This window comes from Anabrus simplex, chromosome 1, assembly GCF_040414725.1.
Source record: "Anabrus simplex isolate iqAnaSimp1 chromosome 1, ASM4041472v1, whole genome shotgun sequence".
Taxonomy (NCBI): Eukaryota; Metazoa; Arthropoda; class Insecta; order Orthoptera; family Tettigoniidae; genus Anabrus; species Anabrus simplex.
This window is the reverse complement of record NC_090265.1, coordinates 236,546,067-236,567,560: the sequence shown is the minus strand read 5'-3', so window position 1 is coordinate 236,567,560 and position 21,494 is coordinate 236,546,067. Positions and strand designations below refer to the sequence as shown.

Here is a 21,494-nt window from a genome sequence, read left to right as displayed (position 1 = left end):
CATGAACTTGCCGAAAGTGCCAGGAATGATATTTTATCCCTCAGGCAGACTTGTAGAAACTGCCGTAGTTCTTCCTTTTCCATTAGGTGGTAGTACACATCGGTATATGCTTATCAAGGAAGGTGTGTAGTCTCCAAATTTACCACTAGGAGTCGCATAAAAATTATTTGTTTTCGTGTGACGTATATTTTAAAATGTGAATGCAGAGTCCACACATCTTGTGCACGTGTCAACAGTGATGGCGGACTTACAGGACACTGTATTTACAAACAATGATGGTCTAACTGATTACATACAGACTTTAGGGAATAATATGTTGAGTTAGAAAGTGAACTGGACTTCATAATAGTGTTGAAAACTCTTCTAGTGAGGTTTCAGTCAGCGAGAGTGATTCTGAAAATGATTTTGTAAGTGGAACATCGCCAATTGCCGAGGTTAGAGATAATTCGGAAAGTAATGAAGATTTCCACAGTAATATTGGTATTAAGAATATAACACATTGCCATTATTCAGTGAAGTTAACCACGATAGTGATTACTATACCAACCACCTCACCCTTTCCTCGAGTTACCTGGACCGAAACATGCCCTTCCTCATGATGCTGAACCTATAGCTTATATTTTGAATTTTATGACATATTATCACTCCAAATAAAATAATTTTAACCAAAACGACAGTCAAGAGTCTGTGCTACAAGGAATACCATCAGTTAGTGTCTCATCCTGATTTTTAGAACTACATATTTGCCTTAAAATGTGGATTTTCATTAATTGTACTTTTAATTTTTTAAATTCATGATTTATTTTAATTTTAACTATAAATGATTTTAGGTATCAAGTGCCATTAATTCAAAGGGATATTGCTTTTATATAACAGACAAAACTTTCACTGAAAATTGGTATACACTAGGGAGTGATGAATTTTTTCTAGAGAGTTGCAAATCTGACAAAAAGTGGGTGGCACTCTTGGCTAGTACCTAACAAATATGTGCGGCACTGAGAAGGTTAAAGTTAATAATTGGTCTTACAGGTGTGTCAGGTTTGTGTATCTTAGGCAAAGCCCTTACTGTCGCTAGTCTTGGATTCATATTAACTAAGCCTAACTTTAAATTCAACTACGGTTGTTTTCAAGAGTTCCCCCGACAATCATATTTTAAGAAAATCTTTTATATTCTTAATTTTAGCTTGAAGATTCAACAAGTACATACTTCTTTTAACTCAATTTTATGTCAATTGTGTGCATGTACATTTGTTTAGTTATTAGGTGTTTTACATTAAGGCTGAAGATGGCCAGCCCAGGCCGAAACTAGTCCCTAATTAATGTAATTTAGAATATTACATATTATAGTATTGAAAGGTGGACCATTACTACATTAATTTAATAATTACATTGTACTTGCAATTCAATACGGATCAGAACCATGAAGTTTATAACCTATGATTTTATAACCTATGATACTTCTCCAACCTAAAAAGAAGACCCCTTACGTCGATTTTATTCGTTAACTTGGACATTGACTTGTTGGAAAATTTTAACCCTACATGAATGAACATTTTATCTCATCATCATTATCATGACAAGCGTTTTATTTGCCTTGTCAATTTTTGTTAAATCTTTTAGCTGAAGATGTTCCATTTAGTATTATACTCAGAGATTAAGCTGGATTATATTATGTGAATAATAAACTAGCTATAAGAAATTGACAAGTATTGAAAGGTGGGAATCTCCTTGTAACATAACCTTAGTTAATTTTATCTAGTGTAGTTTTCCTTTTACATCTACAGTTGAATTTCAAGTTGACAGTAACAAGCAAACAAGCAATCAGGAAACAAATACCTCTAGTTTCAGCCTCTCCAACCCACAGTCCCAAGCAGGTTATTACCTACATCTCCCAGCCCCCACCCTAAGTACCGCTAATCACCTTCAAGACATTCTTTCGCCTTACCCTACCTCCTTACAAATAGCTCACGTAAACACCCAGAGCATTCTCCCACATTTCCCGGAATTCTCTGAAATATTCTCAACCTGCAACCTGCATACCACATTATTCTCTGAGTCGTCGTTGCGCCATTCTATTCCTTCATTTCTTGTTAGAATTCATTAGTTCATTAGTTAGGAATGACAGGAGCAGTAACCTCGGTGGAGGTGTCAGTATGTACATACAGGATGACGTGAAGTATAAGGTGGTATTAAAATCTCCCAGCGAGTTCTCCAATAGCCCTGAATTCTTGTTCTTTGAGCTCATAGTGCACGGTGCGAAGTGCTTAACTGGTGTAGTGTATCGTCTGCCGAAGACTGGTAACATCACAAATCTGGAGGAAGCCCTACATGACCTAACACCCAGGTATGAACATCTGATTTTAATGGGAGACTTTAATACAGACTTGACAAACTAATCTACCGAAACAAAACGGCTGACCAAGATGTTTTCATCCATTAATTTGACAATACTACCCCTAAACCCTACACATCGTGTTGCCAACTCACGTACGCTCCTCGATCTAATAATTATTAATAATACCAACCGAATCCTAACTCATGGACAAATGCCCGTTCCCGGTCTCTCCCAACATGACATTGTTTATGCTGCGTATTCCTTGAAGTGCCCTAAATTCAAGCCAAAATTAATTACATATAGAGATTTTAAACACTTTAATGAAGACGCATTTCTTGAAGATGCTCTTAACACACCATGGCACAACATTCAGTTCATAAACGAGATTGACAGAAAAGTAAATCATTTCAAAGTACTACTTCTGACTTTGTATGACAGACATGCACCACTACACAGTGTTAGGGTAAAGAGACCTTCTAACCCATGGCTTTCCCATGAAATGCGCGACCAGATGAAAATAAGAGACGCAGCCTATAATGATTACATGAAATACCCTACATCAGACAATTTCGGAAAGTATAAACAACTCCGAAACAGAACAGCCCAGTTAATTAGAAATGCTAAAATACGCCATTCTTATGACATTTTGAACACTCAAAATTCCAGTCAGATTTGGAGGTCTCTTCGCGAAATGGGATTATGCAAAAACAAGACAAATGACAACAACTGTAATGTACTATTAGCTGGCCTAAATTCATATTTTAGCTCACGATCATCTCAGATGGAAGAACAGACCAAAGCAGAAGTAATTAACAGAATATCCTCGAAAGCAAGACATAATGGCGAGCAGTTCCATTTTTCTCACGTGACCCCCAGTGACGTTAAGGGCATCTTGAGTGAAATAAAGTCGGGGTCCATTGGCCACGATGGAATCAACCTGTCTCTTTTAAAACGAATCATAGACATCATACTTCCAACAGTCACGCATATCATTAATAACTCACCCATGACTGGAGTCTTTCCTTTGAATTGGAAACGTGCAATCATCTGACCTTTCCCTAAAAACAACCCCAACAGTCCCAAAGATTATTGTCCTGTTAGTATCCTTCCTATATTAGGAAAAATATTGGAGAAAATAGTACATAAGCACATGACTGAATATCTTATACATTACAACTTAGTAGACAAATATCAATCAGGGTTCAGACAAAACTACAGTACTACCACGGCATTACTTAAAGTGACAAATGACATGCAACTAGCGATAAAGGACAAATGACTACACTTGTTCTCATGGACTTAAGCAAAGCCTTCGACTGTGCAGACAGACATATTACTTGCTAAACTTAAGACTCTGAAATTTTCTTACAGCACTTTAACCTGGATACAGTCCTATCTTGGTGGTCGTCAGCAGCGTGTACCAGTGGGCCACGATACATCTTCGTGACAAACCACTAAGCTGGGCGTGGCACACGGTGGAGTATTGTCACCTCTTCTGTTTTCATTATATATGAACGACCTATCCGAGATGCTGACCAATTGCAAATATCACCTGTATCCAGATGATATTCAGTTATACATTCACACAAAGCCTAATGACTTAATTCAATCACTAAGTTAATAATAATAATAATAATAATAATAATAATAATAATAATAATAATAATGTTATTTGCTTTACGTCCCACTAACTACTCTTTTACGGTTTTCGGAGACGCCGAGGTGCTGGAATTTAGTCCCACAGGAGTTCTTTTACGTGCCAGTAAATCTATTGACACGAGGCTGATGTATTTGAGCACCTTCAAATACCACCGGACTGAGCCAGGATTGAACCTGCCAGGTTGGGGTCAGAAGGCCAGCGCCTTGACCGTCTGAGCCACTCAGCCCAGCAATCACTAAGTTAAACGAAGACCTAGCAAATGTTAATGACTAGACTAGCAGACATGGCCTGAAAGTGAACCCATCAAAATCACAGGCCATCATAATTGGTACATATAAATCTCATGCTAAAATACAAAACACATCTATACCCAGTGCTACGCTCCATAGAATACCGATAACATTCAGCGATCATGCAAAGAACCTTTGAGTAGTATTCAATAAATATTTTAGTTGGTCAGAACATATCACAAAAATTTGTCAAAGAGTATTCTATTCATTACATTCTGCAAAAAGGATGAGGGACTTCCTCCCAAGAAGCACAAGAAAATTATTAATTCAGAGTCTAATATTCCCAATATTTGTCTACGGAGATGTAGTTTATAATACTGTAGTATGAGCAAAACACTTTGATGTCGACTACAGTGAGCCTACAATGCTTGTGCTCGATTCGTATTAAATATCCCAATCCAAACTCACATTAGCCTTTTCCTCTCTCAACTGTCATGGCTAAAATTGACTGAACAACATAAATACCATGCTGTTTCCCTTCTCCACAGTGTTCTGCAAACAAGCAAACCAGACTATCTTAGAAGAGATTTCAAATACCTCTCCCCTTCCAATAGAGCTCCCTCAAGTTCATCCACACGATCCCTCTTGTCCATTCCCATTCATCACAGTAACTCATACAACAACTCATTCATACCTGCTACCATATGTTCCTGGAACTCAATCCCAGCTGAAATTAGAGGCATAGGCAACCGAAGCTATTTAAAAGGAAATGTTTAACGTGGTACTCAAATCTGTAACAAGTAGATCTCACTAACGTAAAAAAAAAAAAGTAATATTTAGTTCTTAATTATCAATAAGGATACAAAATTATAAAGATAAGGTAAATTAATTTTAGTGATTTTTAGAAATATGTGTAACTAATGATCTTATGTACATTATTCTATAAATTGTATAACGGTGTTGTATAATATGGTTTGGCATAATAGCAAGCTTCACAGCCTGAGCCCTGCCATATAAGAAATGCAATAAACTAAACTAAACAAATTGCTATCTCCATGCAGATTCTCACCACCATCCAGCACAAAAACAGGGCATTCTCACGACACTCACCACGAGGGTGACATGAATTTGTGAGCCATACATATCCAGGAGGAAATGGACACACTCAAAGTCACGTTCAAGGGTAATGATTAAAATGATGTACAGATTCACAGAGCACTGCATCTCAGAGAGTCAACTAGGCAAAGCTCAGAGAAGAAGTAGTGAAAGGAACAGCCTACCTGCCTTACATTCACAATACCACAAATTGAATTGCCAAGGTCCTCTGCAAGCACAATAAAAAAAACAGTGTTTAACACCATCACTTTATTGCTCACAATTTAGGTAAAAGCAAGGACAAATTGTCCCCACTATTACACCTGGGGTGTACAAAATTCCCTGTACTTGCAGCAAGGTATACATTGATCAAACATGCCGGTCCATTGGTACTCGTATCAAGGAACATCAAAGAAATATCCGTTTCAACAAGCCAGACAAGTTGGCAATTGTCGGGTTATGATGTGTTCAAAGATGTTTTAGCTCTTGCCCACAATAAACATTACAGATCTAGGATTATATGGGAAGCTGTGGAAATACGTAAAAATCCTAACAATTTCAACAGGGACACTGACTATTAATTAAGTAGTATGTGGTTGCCAGCCATAAAGGATTTTCATAGGTAGTTCTCTTCCCTGCCCTTTCGCTATTGTTATTTTGTTTTGGTGTTTTCCAAATTCGTACGTTCTTCATCACCAGATGGTTCAATCCAGGCTATATGTTAAGTGTCATACTTTCATAATTTGTGTACACTCCCACACTATCACAGATTATCATCATCCACTGGTTTTCCCGATACACTTCCTTTCCATTCTTCAGATATGTTCTATTCTATCCTGGGTGTCTTTCATTGCACTTTATTTTATTATTTTCTATTTATTTCTTTTACCACATTCGTCCCTGATTAGTCTGACGACCTCTCTGTTACTTCTCATGCATACACGATGTGATAGGAACATCTTAATTGGAGCTTGATGTTGCCAGCTCCCACTTGGAATGCTAGCACTGTGTCAGCATACAGCGAGCCATCTGGTGACAAATGAGCGTACCACTACAGTGACCAATGGTAAAGCATTCTTAAACTTAAACCCTCATTATTATAGAAAGTCTTCTTCGTGAACAGTCGAGATTTTCTTCTTCTGAAGATATGGAGACAAGTTCTCTGCAAAACGTAAAGCATTTCACCTTGTTTTCTTGACACGGCATAACCCCAAAAGCCTTTATCATGTCTACAAGTACGGGCCGTGAAAGCATCAATGTTAACATATCTTAAAACATTCGGAATAAGTTTCCCGGTTGACAGAAACAGGACATATTATTTACAGACATGTGTAATGGTTCCCAATTCGCATTTTAATAATAATAATAATAATAATAATAATAATAATAATAATAATAATAATAATAATCATAAATCAACTCTCCATTAAAAATTTTTTTTTTCTATTTGCTTTACGTCGCGCCGACACAGATATGTCTTATGGCGACAATGGGATAGGAAAGGCCTAGGAAGTGGAAGGAAGCGGCCGTGGCCTTAATTAAGGTACAGCCCTGGCATTTGCCTGGTGTGAAAATGGGAAACCACGGAAAACCATCTTCAGGGCTGCCGACAGTGGGGCTCTCTCCACTTTCACAAAAAGGAAAGGAATTCAAACAACCTTGTACAACCTGTACTGAAATTCAGCTGGATACCTTTTTGAGGTAGTATCCTTTACACCCTCAGCAGTGTTGTCTTGCACAGACACTGGTATAGGATTAGCTTGATCACCGTTTGGTCTCACATCTGAAAACTCAGAAAAAGTGCTTTTGGTGGGTTGTGGGGAAGAGAAGAACTTATCCAGTTTCTGTTCTGAGCTGCTGGTGTGAACTTTTTGATATGCATACACTTTGTTCTTGTCCTTTTCTTGCTGGGATGTGCTTGGAGATGGAACCGACTTAGGACTTGGCAGCAATGACTGGAAGAAAAAGAATGTTATTAGAACTTCAAACATTTCATACATAAACATTAACTAAGTAGGGAAGGAGCAGTAACATGAATAGTAGTTTATAGCAACTGATGATCATACAATGAATTTAATGCTTTTTATGTTGTGATTATGGAGCAGTATTGGAATGAAAGTTAGAGAGGAAACATGAAATTTTGGGATAAGCATTTCCTGTCTCTAATTTACACAGCACAAATTTCACATATGCCAAGAAGTACTGAATCTGAAGACAATGGTGCAAGGTGCTCTGTCCCAGTATTATTTTTAAATTAAATGCTATAAACTCAGAAAACACCAAAGCAACAACTGATAAACTGCAAAAGGTTGACAGAAGGATACTCAGAACAATCATTAATAAAAAACATCAGGTGGATGGACAATGGAGATTATTGCCTAATGCAGTGGTTTATAGGCAAAGTGAATCTATAATAGATACCATAAGAAAAATAAGAATTGCCTTTTTCTGTCATCTTTCTAGATTAAATGATAATAGGATAATAAAACAACTATTTAATTACTTTTGGAAAAGTAAAACAAAAAATAATTGGTTTAAAGAAGTTCAGAATGATTTAGAACAGCTGAATATGAAAATGAAGCAAATTGAAAATATAGAAAAAAGGATTCTCAAGAACAAACAAATAAGATTGTCATTAAAAACTGTACAACACAAACAATATGTCATATCTGATGAAGAAAGGGCAGCAGGGGCGGTTATTCAATGGAATGAAGGGAACGAGTCATTCCCTTAAAAAATATTAAACAAAGAAAAAAATTAAGCATGTTATTGTAACCAGTATTTATTTTAAGTTTTGTGTCATTTGGTATAATATATAATTAACTTTAATTTTAACGTGACAGTGTGCATGGACAGTTGAGAGCTGCAAACATACGTCCGTCTCCATGAGCTCGCGTGATACTCACATCACGGCCGCTCGTCAGCAAGTGGCTTGCCAGACTCGACCTTGGCTTTGCTCTGGTCCCTTCGTAATTATTCGTTTGGGTTCGGCAAGCTTCGTGGGGCAAGCCAAGGGAATGCATCTGACTACTCATTTCGTTCGAGAATATTTGTATATGTGATAATTGTGATAAAACTTGTGAGAAAAAGATTTAATTGTACTTGTGTTTCCAAATGAAGTTAAATATCGTACTGTGAGTTGTACCATTTAATTTACTTTGTGTTATTTGTGAAAATTACACCAAATTTACGTGCGCACATGTAAATTAAAGGAACTACTGCGATTCTGCCGGCTTAGAAGGGAATGCATTGACTGTGCTCATTCCCCAATTTGAGTCTCTGAAGCATGGCAACTGTCGATGCGAGTGAGGAGAGCGGAGGGGGATGTGGATGCGTATTAGAATCTCTCTTAATCCAGGGCATGAGTTTGAGGGCTTTTCAAGAGAAGAGTAATATAATTTCCGGTGGCAGGCCAATGCCTGATTTACCGGGTGTAAAAACTAAAACGAAACGTTGTGTTCGACACTTTAATACAGAGCAGTATGGAAAAATAGGCTGGTTATGTGGTTGTCAAAAAACATCAAAACTCTACTGTTGGCCTTGCGTTCTATTTTCAAATGAAAAGGGGGTGTGGAACAGCGTAGGCTTCGATGATATGAATAACTTGCTTAAAGCATCCCAGCGTCATCAGCAATCACAAACACATATCCGAGCTGAAATTCTGTTAACAACTTTCGGAACGACCAGAATAGATTTGCAACTCGATCAGCAGCGTAAACTGGAGACAATAAAACATAACGAGTTGGTAAAAATAGAAAGGTGATCCAACGACTGACTGACATTGTAATGTATCTTGCAAGACAAGAACTTCCTTTCAGAGCGCATGCAGAAGATAAAAGTTCCTTAAATCGTGGAAATTATATAGAACTCATAACGCTGCTGAGCAAGTATGATGACACACTGGCAAATCATTTGCAGAAAGCAACGGTGTTCACAGGTCTTTCACATCAAATACAAAATGATTTAATTGACGGAGTAGCCAGTGTGTTATTGACTGAAATAAAGAAAGAAATATCACAGTCACCATTCGTGGCGATTATTATTGATGAAACTACTGATATTTCTGCCCATTCCCAACTTTCAACTGTTGTTAGGTTCACGTCTGCTGATGGAGAAGTACAGGAGCGATTTCTTGGATTTACCGACGTAAGTGCCGATCACAGTGCTCCTGCTCTTGCAGATCACGTGTTCCACATAATGGACGAGTTCAACTGTGGTTCTAAACTAGTCGCTCAATGTTACGATGGAGCCGCAGTGATGTCAGGAGACCTCAGTGGTTTACAGAAAAGAGTGAAAAACAAATATCCCGACGCTATATTCATACATTGTTTTGCTCACAGACTGAACCTTGTCCTTACACAGACAAGTTCTAATATAAAGGAATGTAAAATATTCTTCATGACTCTGAGTAGCTTGGCCTCTTTCTTTTCTAATTCGACGAAGAGAACTGCTGCATTAGATAAAGAAGTCAAGAGACGATTTCCTAAAGTGTGTCCAACACGATGGAATTACAACGGAAGACTTGTTGAAACAGTTCGTGAACAAAAAGAAGAATTAGTTCAGTTGTTCGAGAATATCCTTGATAATCCAGAGCAATGGGATAGTCAAACGTATCACGAAGCTCGAGGTTTTAACAGCGTTCTCTCAGAATTCCAGTTCAATTTCATTTTATTCGTTTTCAGCGAGATATTTTGCTTAACCGATTCTCTCTTTGAAATTCTTCAAACGAAAGCACTGGATGTAAATTTCTGTATTGCCAAAGTAGGGGAAACAAAAAGTATCATTCAGGGAAAAAGAAATGAATTTGAAAGAGTATGGAACAAATGTCAAGAGAGCTGCGAGCTGCCAAAGAAGAGGCTACGTCAAAATGAAACCTGCGACATAAATTCACACTACCGTCGCATATATTGCGAGATATATGACAATATACATACCCAACTAGAAGTTTGATTCCAAACACTCGAGAAATTAACATTTTTACAGTTAGTTAATCAAAGGAACACGAAGAAAAGTTTTCCTGAAGCAGCATTCTGTTCTTTGAAACAAAGTTACGGTCAGCATTTTGATTTCGCCCGTCTCAGAAGCGAGCTCAGCGTAGCTTATTCCTCCGATGAGTATCTTACGATGGGAGTTCTAAAACTTTTGTTTTATTTAAAAAGTAGTGGATTGTCATCTTCTGCCTTTTCTGAACTTTTTAAGTTATGTGCGTTGATTTCAACTATCCCAGTGTCCAGTGCTAGTGCCGAACGTTCATTTTCGGCACTTCGGAGAATCCACACCTACTGCAGAAATACACAGAGACAACAGAGACTCTCGAACTTATCTCTACTGTCGATTGAGAAGATGTTACTAAAACTGAAGTCATCAAAGAATGAAGAATTCTACAGCCTTGTCATAGAAGAATTCGTTAAGAATTCTACAGCCTTGTCATACAAGAATTTGTCAAGAACGAGAGGCGGATGGAATTAACATTCAAATAGCACAAGATAATGTGAGTTATATTTATTTTATACATCTTCCTAGCTTATGATATGTGCTTCCCTTACTGTAAAAGTCACGCGCCGCCACTGAAGGGCAGCCAGGTCAGCCAGAATGAAGAGGTTTTGGGAAAGGAAGAAGATGATGCAACCTAAATCTTCAGTTAATTCTTCGTTACCGTAAATGTATTTGGGTTTGATTTAAGTGCTCCAATGTGGGCGTAAACTGCGTAAATAAATAATCTCAAAATGCTATAAACAATGTGAAGGTTGTTAATCAATCCAAAAAAGGCTGTGGATAAATAAAGACTAACTAATGACTGATAATATGATAATAACATGTGAAAATAATAAGCAATAAGACACAAAGCCATTTTCTTCTATTCTTCTATTCTCTGTAATCACAGCACTCAGTGGGGTAGTGTTCAACTGTCTTCACCCCTAGGAAGTAACTTGGTACTCAACCGCACACACCCACACATACAGGGGATACACACACTCTCTCTGCTACCGAAGAGACACACGCACATACACTCTCACGTACATACACCGACAGGTCCGTGAATACTTACCTACTTACCTCTTTAATAGGCCGTGGACGGGCTGGAACAGACTAAAACAGCCTGGAGCTGAACTCGAGCCTAATTAGAGTAAGGGGAGGAACGGGAACGGAAAGAACCCAGAACTCTTCCCAGTAAATGAAAGAATGGGGTCAAAACATGGGGGTTTATTGATAAACATAAGGCAAAACAAGATAGATGAAAAGAAAATGAATAAGAACGAATGTTACTTACTGAGGTTTACGTCAGGTGTCTATCTCATATCCAATTGATACCAAGAGGCTCATCAAACACAAATCAAACATGGCCACATTCGCCTCTTACAATGTCAAACATCTCCCAACGTACGGTTGGATTGCCCCCACCTTATTTCGTAAGCGTGACATATGAAATAAAAAACGCACATACTCTAAAGGAACTTCACACACATCAAAACATTAGATACATCCAGATCACAACTCAAGTATGCTCCACGTATTAGAACGAGCATCACCAGAGACGCGATTCATCACAACAATCCCTCATCTCGAATACGCAGCATCTCAAAGAACAAAGGAAAGATAAAAGATGGTTGCCATAGTTACGAGGCGAGTAAACAAATCTAACAATGAAAGAAGACACATTCAAAGGAGCACCACAAATGTTACTAAATAATTAGGCCAGCAAATAGCCCAAAGAATGAAAATAAAGAAAATGTAAATAAAAATAACATTGTGAGAAATGGAGAATACTATTAATCAGGCAGAGAGACAGCACAACCACACATACACACACACACACACCATAGAGACCCAGGAGAAGTGTACGTAAATCAGAATAATCAGTATGTCCAGACACACAACAAATATACAGTAATCTGCATAGCAAGACATGTGCTTTCATGGACTCATGAGCTCAATACAAGATGAGTAAGAATGATAAAGGATTGCCGCATCAAGGTAAGGCATATCCCAACATAAATCACCGCAACATCATCATAACCAGCACGCCCACAATGTATCCATATCGCCTCGCCATGGATGAACATGAATACCAGTCATAGCATCAAAACACAGCATTACACATCCCGAGCTCGGCCATGAAAGAAATCGATGAAAGATAAAAAGTAGTAGGTCTCAAGCATCATATCACATGAATGCAAAACAATCACACAACAGACCAATATCATCCTCCATCCTCGCAGGTTTATATGGCACGAAAAATAGAGCACACAAAAATCAATGGAAACCTACAGTAAAATGAAACGTGAAATTAGCAGAAAAATATATAACTAATATGCCCACGCAACCATAGCAAGCCAAGAAATGAAAGTTACCTGAATAATTGGGCGGAGTGCAGTGCCTTTAGGTAGTCACAAAATAGCAACTCAAAGAAAGAGTCGGGCAATTGAGTGGATAAATCCACGGAAGGAAAAGTATACTACGCGCACTTTATCTTGAGCCCGAATCTCCATAGTAACGAATGGGAACTAGGGCTCAAGATAAAGTGCGCGTACTATAAACGACACAAGTAAAATATTTCACATCTCAAGATGCTCATTGTTTTATAGATCGCCATGTTGGCTTCACCGTCTAACGATCTTATTCCAAAGAAAGAGAGCACAAGACTCCCGGAAGGCACTTCGGCTGATGGCTGGAAGCGCGCTCTGTCAAGGAGAAAACAAGTCATACGCCACGTCCAGGGAATAGATTGACAGAAATGTTCTAAGAAGTGCGTCACCAAGGCAAACTTGGTGCGGCACAGTACACATTTCTGTTATATACTGAGTGAACCCAGCGACCTTGTGCCTTCCCAGAATAGAATACCAAAAATTGAAGTGTGAAATCTCTCTGAACAAGACACAAAACAGAAATACACTTTAGTGGTTTAGAAGGTAATACGAATGTACAAAGCTAATTTAGGAAAGAGACAATGGACAAATTTAAATCTCTACTTGTAATAACACCAGAAGGAGGAGGCAGCAGAGTAAACAGGGTGTATTATAGTAATTGTTAAGATTAGGAAAGAAATTTACAAAATGTTAGTATATACCTGAAAGAAAAAAAAAAAAGAAAAAAAAAACCTTTTATGAACTGGTGAATAACAGATTTTGTTTTATAAGAACATCCTCAGATTCTTTCCATACACTTATTTGCATGCGTGTATATCAACAAGATTGTTTATGTTGTGTGATATCACTCATTCCTAATCAGTGACAAGTTTACACAACTGGGTGCTTCAGATACATACTTTACAGTATGGTTTTTTTTTCCTAGTGGCTTTACATCACACCAACACGGATAGGTCTTATGGCGATGATGGGATAGAAAAGGGCTAGGAGTTGGAAGGAAGTGGCCGTGGCCTTGATTAAGGTACAGCCCCAGCATTTGCCTGGTGTGAAAATGGGAAACCACGGAAAACCATCTTCAGGGTTGCTGACAGGGGGATTTGAACCCACTATCTCCCGAATGCAAGCTCACAGCTGCTGCCCCCTAACCGCATGGCCAACTCGCCCAGTACACAGTATGTTTGGGTTGCTATATCTGGTAGGTGCATACAGTATGTTGGGTTGCCACACCTGGAAGGTACATTCGTAAGGAAAAACATGAAAGTAAATGAACTATTACATTGTACTACTCTTCTCATTATGTTTTTACGTGCTCTTGTTAACACTGGTGATGTGATTGTTATTGTTGCTACATCTATATATATAAAATAAGAGTTTTGTCTGTACATTGCTCAGAATTTGAAAATAATGGTATTTCTGTATCGGTCATATCCATAGTAACAAGAAAATGCACTTTTTACTTTTCCGTAATTTCTGTCTGTCTGTCTGTCTGTCTGTACACGCATCATGAGAAAACGGTTGAAGAGAATTTAATGAAAATCGGCATGTGAAGTCGGGGGATGAGCTGCTACAATCTAGGCTATAAATCATTTTACTCACGCTGAGTGAAATGGTAGTTTAGGGGAAGGCCTAAAATTGAATTCTCAACTATTTATGTTATTAGTGGACGTATTTTAAAGAAAATGGGTATGCAAAGTTGGGGAATAAATTGCTACAATCTAGGCTATCAATAATTGTATTCACGCTGAGAAAAATGGTAGTCTAGGGGAAGGCCTAAAATTTAATTCTCAAATATTGTTGTTATTAGTAGTCCTATCTTGATGAAAATCGGTATGCAAAGTCAGGAAATAAGTCGCTATAGTCTAGGCCATAAATTATTTTATTCACGCTGAGTGAAATGGTAGTTTAGGGGAAGGCCTAAAATGTAATTCTCAAATATTTCTTATTAGAAGTGTAATCGATGAATGCTAGATAACTAGGGTTATGTATTAAATTTCCTATTATTCATGTCTTATACATTGTTACCGTACTGGCTATGATCAAGATATTCATGAATTTGGATTTTTGTTACTAAGTCCATATCAGCGCCGAGTAACGAGAAAATGGGTAAACAGTATTTAATGAAAATCGGTATGTAAAGTCGGAGAATAAGAAACTACAGTTTACGGTATAAAATATTTTACAAATCACAGAGTGGAAAGAAAACTAAATGTGTAGGCCTACAATATAGAAAGCTCATAACATTGATCAACAATAACATTACATTGACCATTGTTTGTTGTGATGTGCTTTGTGTCTTTTGTTGCCCCTCTTTGTGTCTTCTGTTGCCCCTCATCTCCGGTAGATAAGATTACTGCTGCGTACAGAGTATTTTTTATTTGATTTCCGTCGAACCGACATAGATAGGTTTTATGGCGACGATGTCCGGCTCCATGGCTAAATGGTTAGTGTGCTGGCCTTTGGCCACAGGGGTCCCGGGTTCGATTCCCGGTAGGGTCGGGAATTTTAACCATCACTGGTTAATTTCGCTGGCACAAGGGCTGGGTGTATGTGTCGTCTTCATCATCATTTCATCTTCATTACGACGCGCAGGTCGCCTACGAGCGTCAAATCAAAAGACCTGCACCTGGCAAGCCGAACATGTCCTCGGACACTCCCGGCACTAAAAGCCATACGCCATTTCATTTCATGGCGACGATGGGATAGGAAAGGACTAGGAGTGCCTTAGGCCTTAATTAAGGTACAGGCCCAACATTTGTCTGGTGTGAAAGTGGGAAACCACGGAATACCATCTTCAGCACTGCCGACAACGGAGTTCGAATCCACTATCTCTCGGATGCAAGCTCACAGCTGTGCACCGCTAACCACACGGTCAACTCGCCCAGTCGTATAGAGTGTAACAGCCTGCCTGAATATTGATGGGAAGTAGCTGGGGAGTTAGATAACTTTCTTCTTTAGCATGCCATTCCCCTGGTTTATAAATTTTATTTATAAATTTTCTGATACTACTGGTACGTAACACACTGGATCATCATAGCATTCGGGCTATTCAATCCCTACTCTGAGGCACTGATTGGAATGAACAGTGTGCATATTTCAGCATATAAATCTCATGTTTATTCCGTATTGGCTCAACACAACTAAGGTTAAGTTAAGAGTAAGTTCCCACCTTCCAATACTTAACAATTTCTATATAATAGACTTATTAATTACATAATATAATCCATATAACCTCTAGTACATGTTTCGTTCCGATATGGAACATCTTCAGCTAAAATTGGTAAAATGGCAAGACAATTAAAATACATTGATGTTAAGATGATACATAAGCTAAAAGATATGATAAAATGGCTCGAAAATTAAAACATATGATAAAGATGATGAGATGAAGTTCATTCATGTTGGTTAAAAAACACAACAAGTCAGTTTTCAAGTGGCGAATTAAAAACAGCGATAAGGTTCTTCATGTTGGAGGCGTGTACATTTTGTCGATCTTGAAAATAAATTGAAGAATACAGGATTTTCTTATATGTGATTTATCGGGGAAATCTTGATAAAATAACCGTAGTTGAAGTTGAGTTTGGTAGGATTATTAAAATGTGTCTGAAACGAGAAAAGGAGAAGTGAAATAGAAAATATTTTGAGGAGAAAACCTTGTTAAAAATGTATGTTCGCGAGAAAGAAGGATAATAGAGTTGATTACCTTAAAGACAATCTTGTCGTATTTAACGTCCTCCCTTACGCCGTGTTGTTAACTGACTGAGTCCTGTGTACGTGTGTGAGGTGCTTGCGGTGGGCGGGGAGTATTGGAGGGAGAGGTAAGTGACGTGAGGAGAGCGGGTGAAGTGTTGCGTAGGGTGGAGCTTACTGAGGAGTGGTGTTGTGATAGGCTAGGGGAAACGGACGGAAAGGTAGGGGGACAATTATGTAAGGTGGAGCTGTTCGGAAGGAGGTGTGTTGGTTGTTTGTTGGGATTCTTTTTGATGGTTTTTCTGGATGAGAATCCCAACAAACAACCAACACACCTCCTTCCGAACAGCTCCACCTTACATAATTGTCCCCCTACCTTTCCGTCCGTTTCCCCTAGCCTATCACAACACCACTCCTCAGTAAGCTCCACCCTACGCAACACTTCACCCGCTCTCCTCACGTCACTTACCTCTCCCTCCAATACTCCCCGCCCACCGCAAGCACCTCACACACGTACACAGGACTCAGTCAGTTAACAACACGGCGTAAGGGAGGACGTTAAATACGACAAGATTGTCTTTAAGGTAATCAACTCTATTATCCTTCTTTCTCGCGAACATACATTTTTAACAAGGTTTTCTCCTCAAAATATTTTCTATTTCACTTCTCCTTTTCTCGTTTCAGACACATTTTAATAATCCTACCAAACTCAACTTCAACTACGGTTATTTTATCAAGATTTCCCCGATAAATCACATATAAGAAAATCCTGTATTCTTCAATTTATTTTCAAGATCGACAAAATGTACACGCCTCCAACATGAAGAACCTTATCGCTGTTTTTAATTCGCCACTTGAAAACTGACTTGTTGTGTTTTTTAACCAACATGAATGAACTTCATCTCATCATCTTTATCATATGTTTTAATTTTCGAGCCATTTTATCATATCTTTTAGCTTATGTATCATCTTAACATCAATGTATTTTAATTGTCTTGCCATTTTACCAATTTTAGCTGAAGATGTTCCATATCGGAACGAAACATGTACTAGAGGTTATATGGATTATATTATGTAATTAATAAGTCTATTATATAGAAATTGTTAAGTATTGGAAGGTGGGAACTTACTCTTAACTTAACCTTAGGTGTGCATATTTAGCGGAATAATGACAGATGAGTGTTCATGGCAATCTGCGGCTTGGTCATCCCAGCTCTGGAACTTTGGACTATTAGATTGGCACCGCAATCTGACCGCAGCACTGTTCGTTAAAAGTGATAAAACGTGCGGCTTTCCATTTGATTATTTTATATGATAGCATTGCTTTTAATTGCTACATTCATACTTACGTGTTTGTAAAGACCTATGTTGACTTCAGTTAGGAAAACCACAAAGTCAGTCTTTCTGAGAATCCCGTAGCGAAGCACGGGTACATCAGCTAGTAAAGTTTACAAGTTCAGTCCTGTTAGCAGAAAACGTTTGCAAAAAATTTGATTCCAGGAATTTTCTAGTATTTTCGTAATCTTGTATTAGTTTCGACAGACAGGAAAGGTAAGGTGGTGGTGGTGGTGGTGGTGGTGATTATTGTTTTAAGAGGAAGTACAACTAGGCAACCATCCTCTATATAACACTAATCAGAAAGAAAAATGGAAGGGGTCCGAAACTTCGAAAAATGAAGGTATTGGCCAAAGAAAGACAAGGGCCACGAAGGGCGTGAAAATGAAAGACTCCCTAGCCCTCGCAAACCTAATAGCGTCGGGGTCGGAAAAGAACAAGAGTTGACCAAGGGAGGTCGGATAGGATAGATGAAAGTGAGGAGCCTGGCATAAGTAAGTGGAAGCAATGCCAGGACTCAGCTAAGGGCCCCGTGGTTGCCAACCCACGCTCCAAAGTTCAGAGCTCCTGGGGCCCCTTTTAGTCGCCTCTTACGACAGGCAGGGGATACCGTGGGTGTTATTCTACCGCCCCCACCCACAGGGGGGGACAGGAAAGGTAAAAGGCACAAGGTAACTACTTTTACAGTTTTCGAAGATGCTAAGGTGCCAGAATTTAGTCCCGCTTCTCCACTCTACATAATGAATGTTAACAGTGCACTACTGGAGGGTTTCACATGGGATGTCTGGATTATAGCTTGAATCTCACAAAATGCAATATTCACTAAAAGTATATTTGACAGCCAGAACATTTGATGGAGAAAACTCACACATCTAACATCTTATAAATAAAGTTGTAGGGGGTTCACTGTCTGTAATTTCGTTTGTTTCGCCAATTTTTCAGATATTTATCCGTTTTAGGTCAACTCAAGACCGAATCGGTGGTTTTCACTTTTCATGTCTGTTTGTCTGTTTGTTTGTTCCACCATCACAGCAAAACGGCTGGATAGATTTCAACCAAACTTCATATTTGGAGTATACTCACCCCGAGGAAGGTTTCTATATGCATTTCATTTTAAAATCTTTGATTAGACGGGGATTTATAGGAAAACCAGAACGGTTTTCCTCCATTTTCTCTTATACTACTGATTTCCTGTAAATTCCGTGGACCGTATGTGAAACGTCTCTTCATTATAAACAACTTTCGTCTTGTTCATAATTTACCTTACTATTCAAATGACGGAGAAATTCACTATTTTCTGCGGGTATCATGGTCTGCGTGTGTGACCGACAGACCGACAACGAACGTACAGGTTGCCATGGCAACGGCTCTGACTGCTTGCCAGCAGGGAAGTAACGTATTGCCATTTTCCTCATCATACCTTTAAATTCATGGTTGTTCCTTGGGTAGAAGGCAAGAGAGGGTGTCAATCGGCCATTCTGTGGGATATTGGCAGAATATCATTGGAGTTTATAACCGTCCTCGAATAGCTTAAGTAATAACACCATTAGTCATCTTATCTGTTGACCTAAGAATGCCTGCGCCTTAATTTCTCCTCTCTTACCTCTTTCTTATATCCATAACTCACACCAGCATATTTTATTGAGAGGCATTTGATTTTCCAATACATTCACTTGGTATTTACACATTTGTCGTCATCCGACTGTCCTCAGTTTTAATCCATTTTCTATTAATTTCAACTTTCTTTACTGAATTATTTTCTTCCTTAATTACACCGTATGTATGCGAGTGCTAATCCCGAAAGCTTGACACTCTTTCCTTTGAGGAAATATTCTAAGCTATGCAAATGTATAACTTTCGGCCCCGGAAAATATCGAAATATGGATGCAATTTTAACGACGGTTCACACCTTCATTTCGGGATAATTGGGGTCTAATCTGCAAGTCTTATCACAAATCAGAAAGCACAATCGCCTTTCATTTTGGAGAGATCTACAACTTTAGTCCTACGACTTTTTATCGTATTTCTATTCCTTATACGTTAAATAGAGCTGTATTTCTCGATTTCAAGTTAATTTTGTACTTTCACACGTATATGTTAACACTAATTTGGCACACTTATAGGAAAGATAGAATCATGACATTCGGCACGCACATTGGCATGACCAGTGGCAATGTGATAGCCAAATTTTATGATTCTATCTGTCACATGAGTATCACAAATATAAAGTAGTATGCGAAAACTGTACAAAATTTCACACCCAATGATTCTAACTCAATCTAACCCATAAATATAGGAGATACGAGAAGATGTCATGGGACCAACCATGTAGAACACTGAAAGAGGCGTCTGATGGTGAGGTTCGTTTGCAGATATGTCGCAGAGTTTCGAAGCAGTAACTCTCGAAATAAAGGTCTGCACTTCTAGAGTGTGTCTGTACATTGACTATTTTGGTGACATTTCTGTACAGTTATCCGTTTCAGGTGTAATAATGACCATCTGCATACTTTTAGCTTTGATGTCTGTTTTTCTGTTTGTCTGTTTGTCTATAACTTGGAAACTACTGGATATATTTCCACCAAAATTCATATTTAGAATCCACCTGTCCTTGGGTAGGTTTCAGAGCAAATACTGTTTCTAAATCCATGAAATGACTGGGGGGTTTATACGAAACCGAAACCGTGATTTTGCACTCCCACAAAATGTACACAACCAAACTTAATAGAAATCTACCTGCCTTAATGGAAATGAATTTTTAAACCTTTTTTCTCATGTGCATCATTTCGGTAAGAGGATTTCTAAGGGAGATATCATTAACCGGACTTAACTTAAGAACGGGTGTGTGTTGAACGTATTTCTTACAACTTGAATACTACTTAAGATATCTGAACCAAACTTTATATTTAACATTCACCTTTCCAAAGGTAGATTTTAAAGGTCAATAACATTTAGTGTTCCTGGAATGGACTGGCAGTTTATAGGGAACCGAAATGGTGAATTTACTCTTCCACAATATATACAGTACATGACCAACCTGACTGGAAATCGACCAAATTTGTTGGAAAACTATTTCTAAAACTTTCATGTGTATTTTCTCGACAGAAAGATTAATAAGGGAGATATCATGAATGGTCGGTTTTTCAGGGTAAGTCCAGCAGACATAGACCAAAAGGTGTGTTGTACGTGGAGCAGATTCCTTATTTATCTATATAAGTAAAATCCTAACGACTGTGTGCCTGTACATTGACTATTTTGGCGAAATGTTCGCACAGCTACGCGTTTAAGGGGTAATAATAACAACCATCTGCATAATTTTTTGGTTTAGTTTCCTGAAAGTCCTAATTTTAACCCTCCTCGCCCAAAATCCACATTGCGGCATAATCTGCCAGACGAACAAGGAAACAGAAATTTGGCAAAATTATACATTTTAGCCTGTAACGGACAGAACATTTCCAAGAGCTTTAAATTTTTCACTGTTTTCCCCGAAGAATATCGAAATATGGAGGCAATTTTAATGATGGTGCAGATCTTCGCGATGTCCTATCACATAAGGGAAGGCACAATCTCCGTTCAATTTGGAGTGATCTACAACCTTGGTCTTATGACTTTTTGTTGTATCTGTATCCCTTTTACGTTTGATTTTTGTCTATTTCTCGATGTTAAGTAAATTTGGACTTTTCACATGCATAATTCATACTTTCAATCACTTGTAAGAAAGATAGAATCATCAAACCCTACACAAAAATTGGCCCACCCAGTAGCCATATGTAAGCCAAATGCCATGT

At 38.4% G+C, this 21,494-nt stretch overlaps 1 protein-coding gene across 1 annotated transcript in view; it reads right to left on the bottom strand.

Annotated features, from left to right (window-relative positions):
• Nucleotides 1-21,494, bottom strand: part of Mlh1 (DNA mismatch repair ATPase Mlh1) — a 205,953-nt gene that overhangs the window by 90,624 nt on the left and 93,835 nt on the right. Inside the window, exon 6 of the mRNA XM_067158893.2 lies at nucleotides 7,013-7,275. Within this exon, the coding sequence (XP_067014994.1) occupies nucleotides 7,013-7,275 (263 nt within the window). The remainder of the gene's footprint in view (nucleotides 1-7,012; nucleotides 7,276-21,494) is intronic.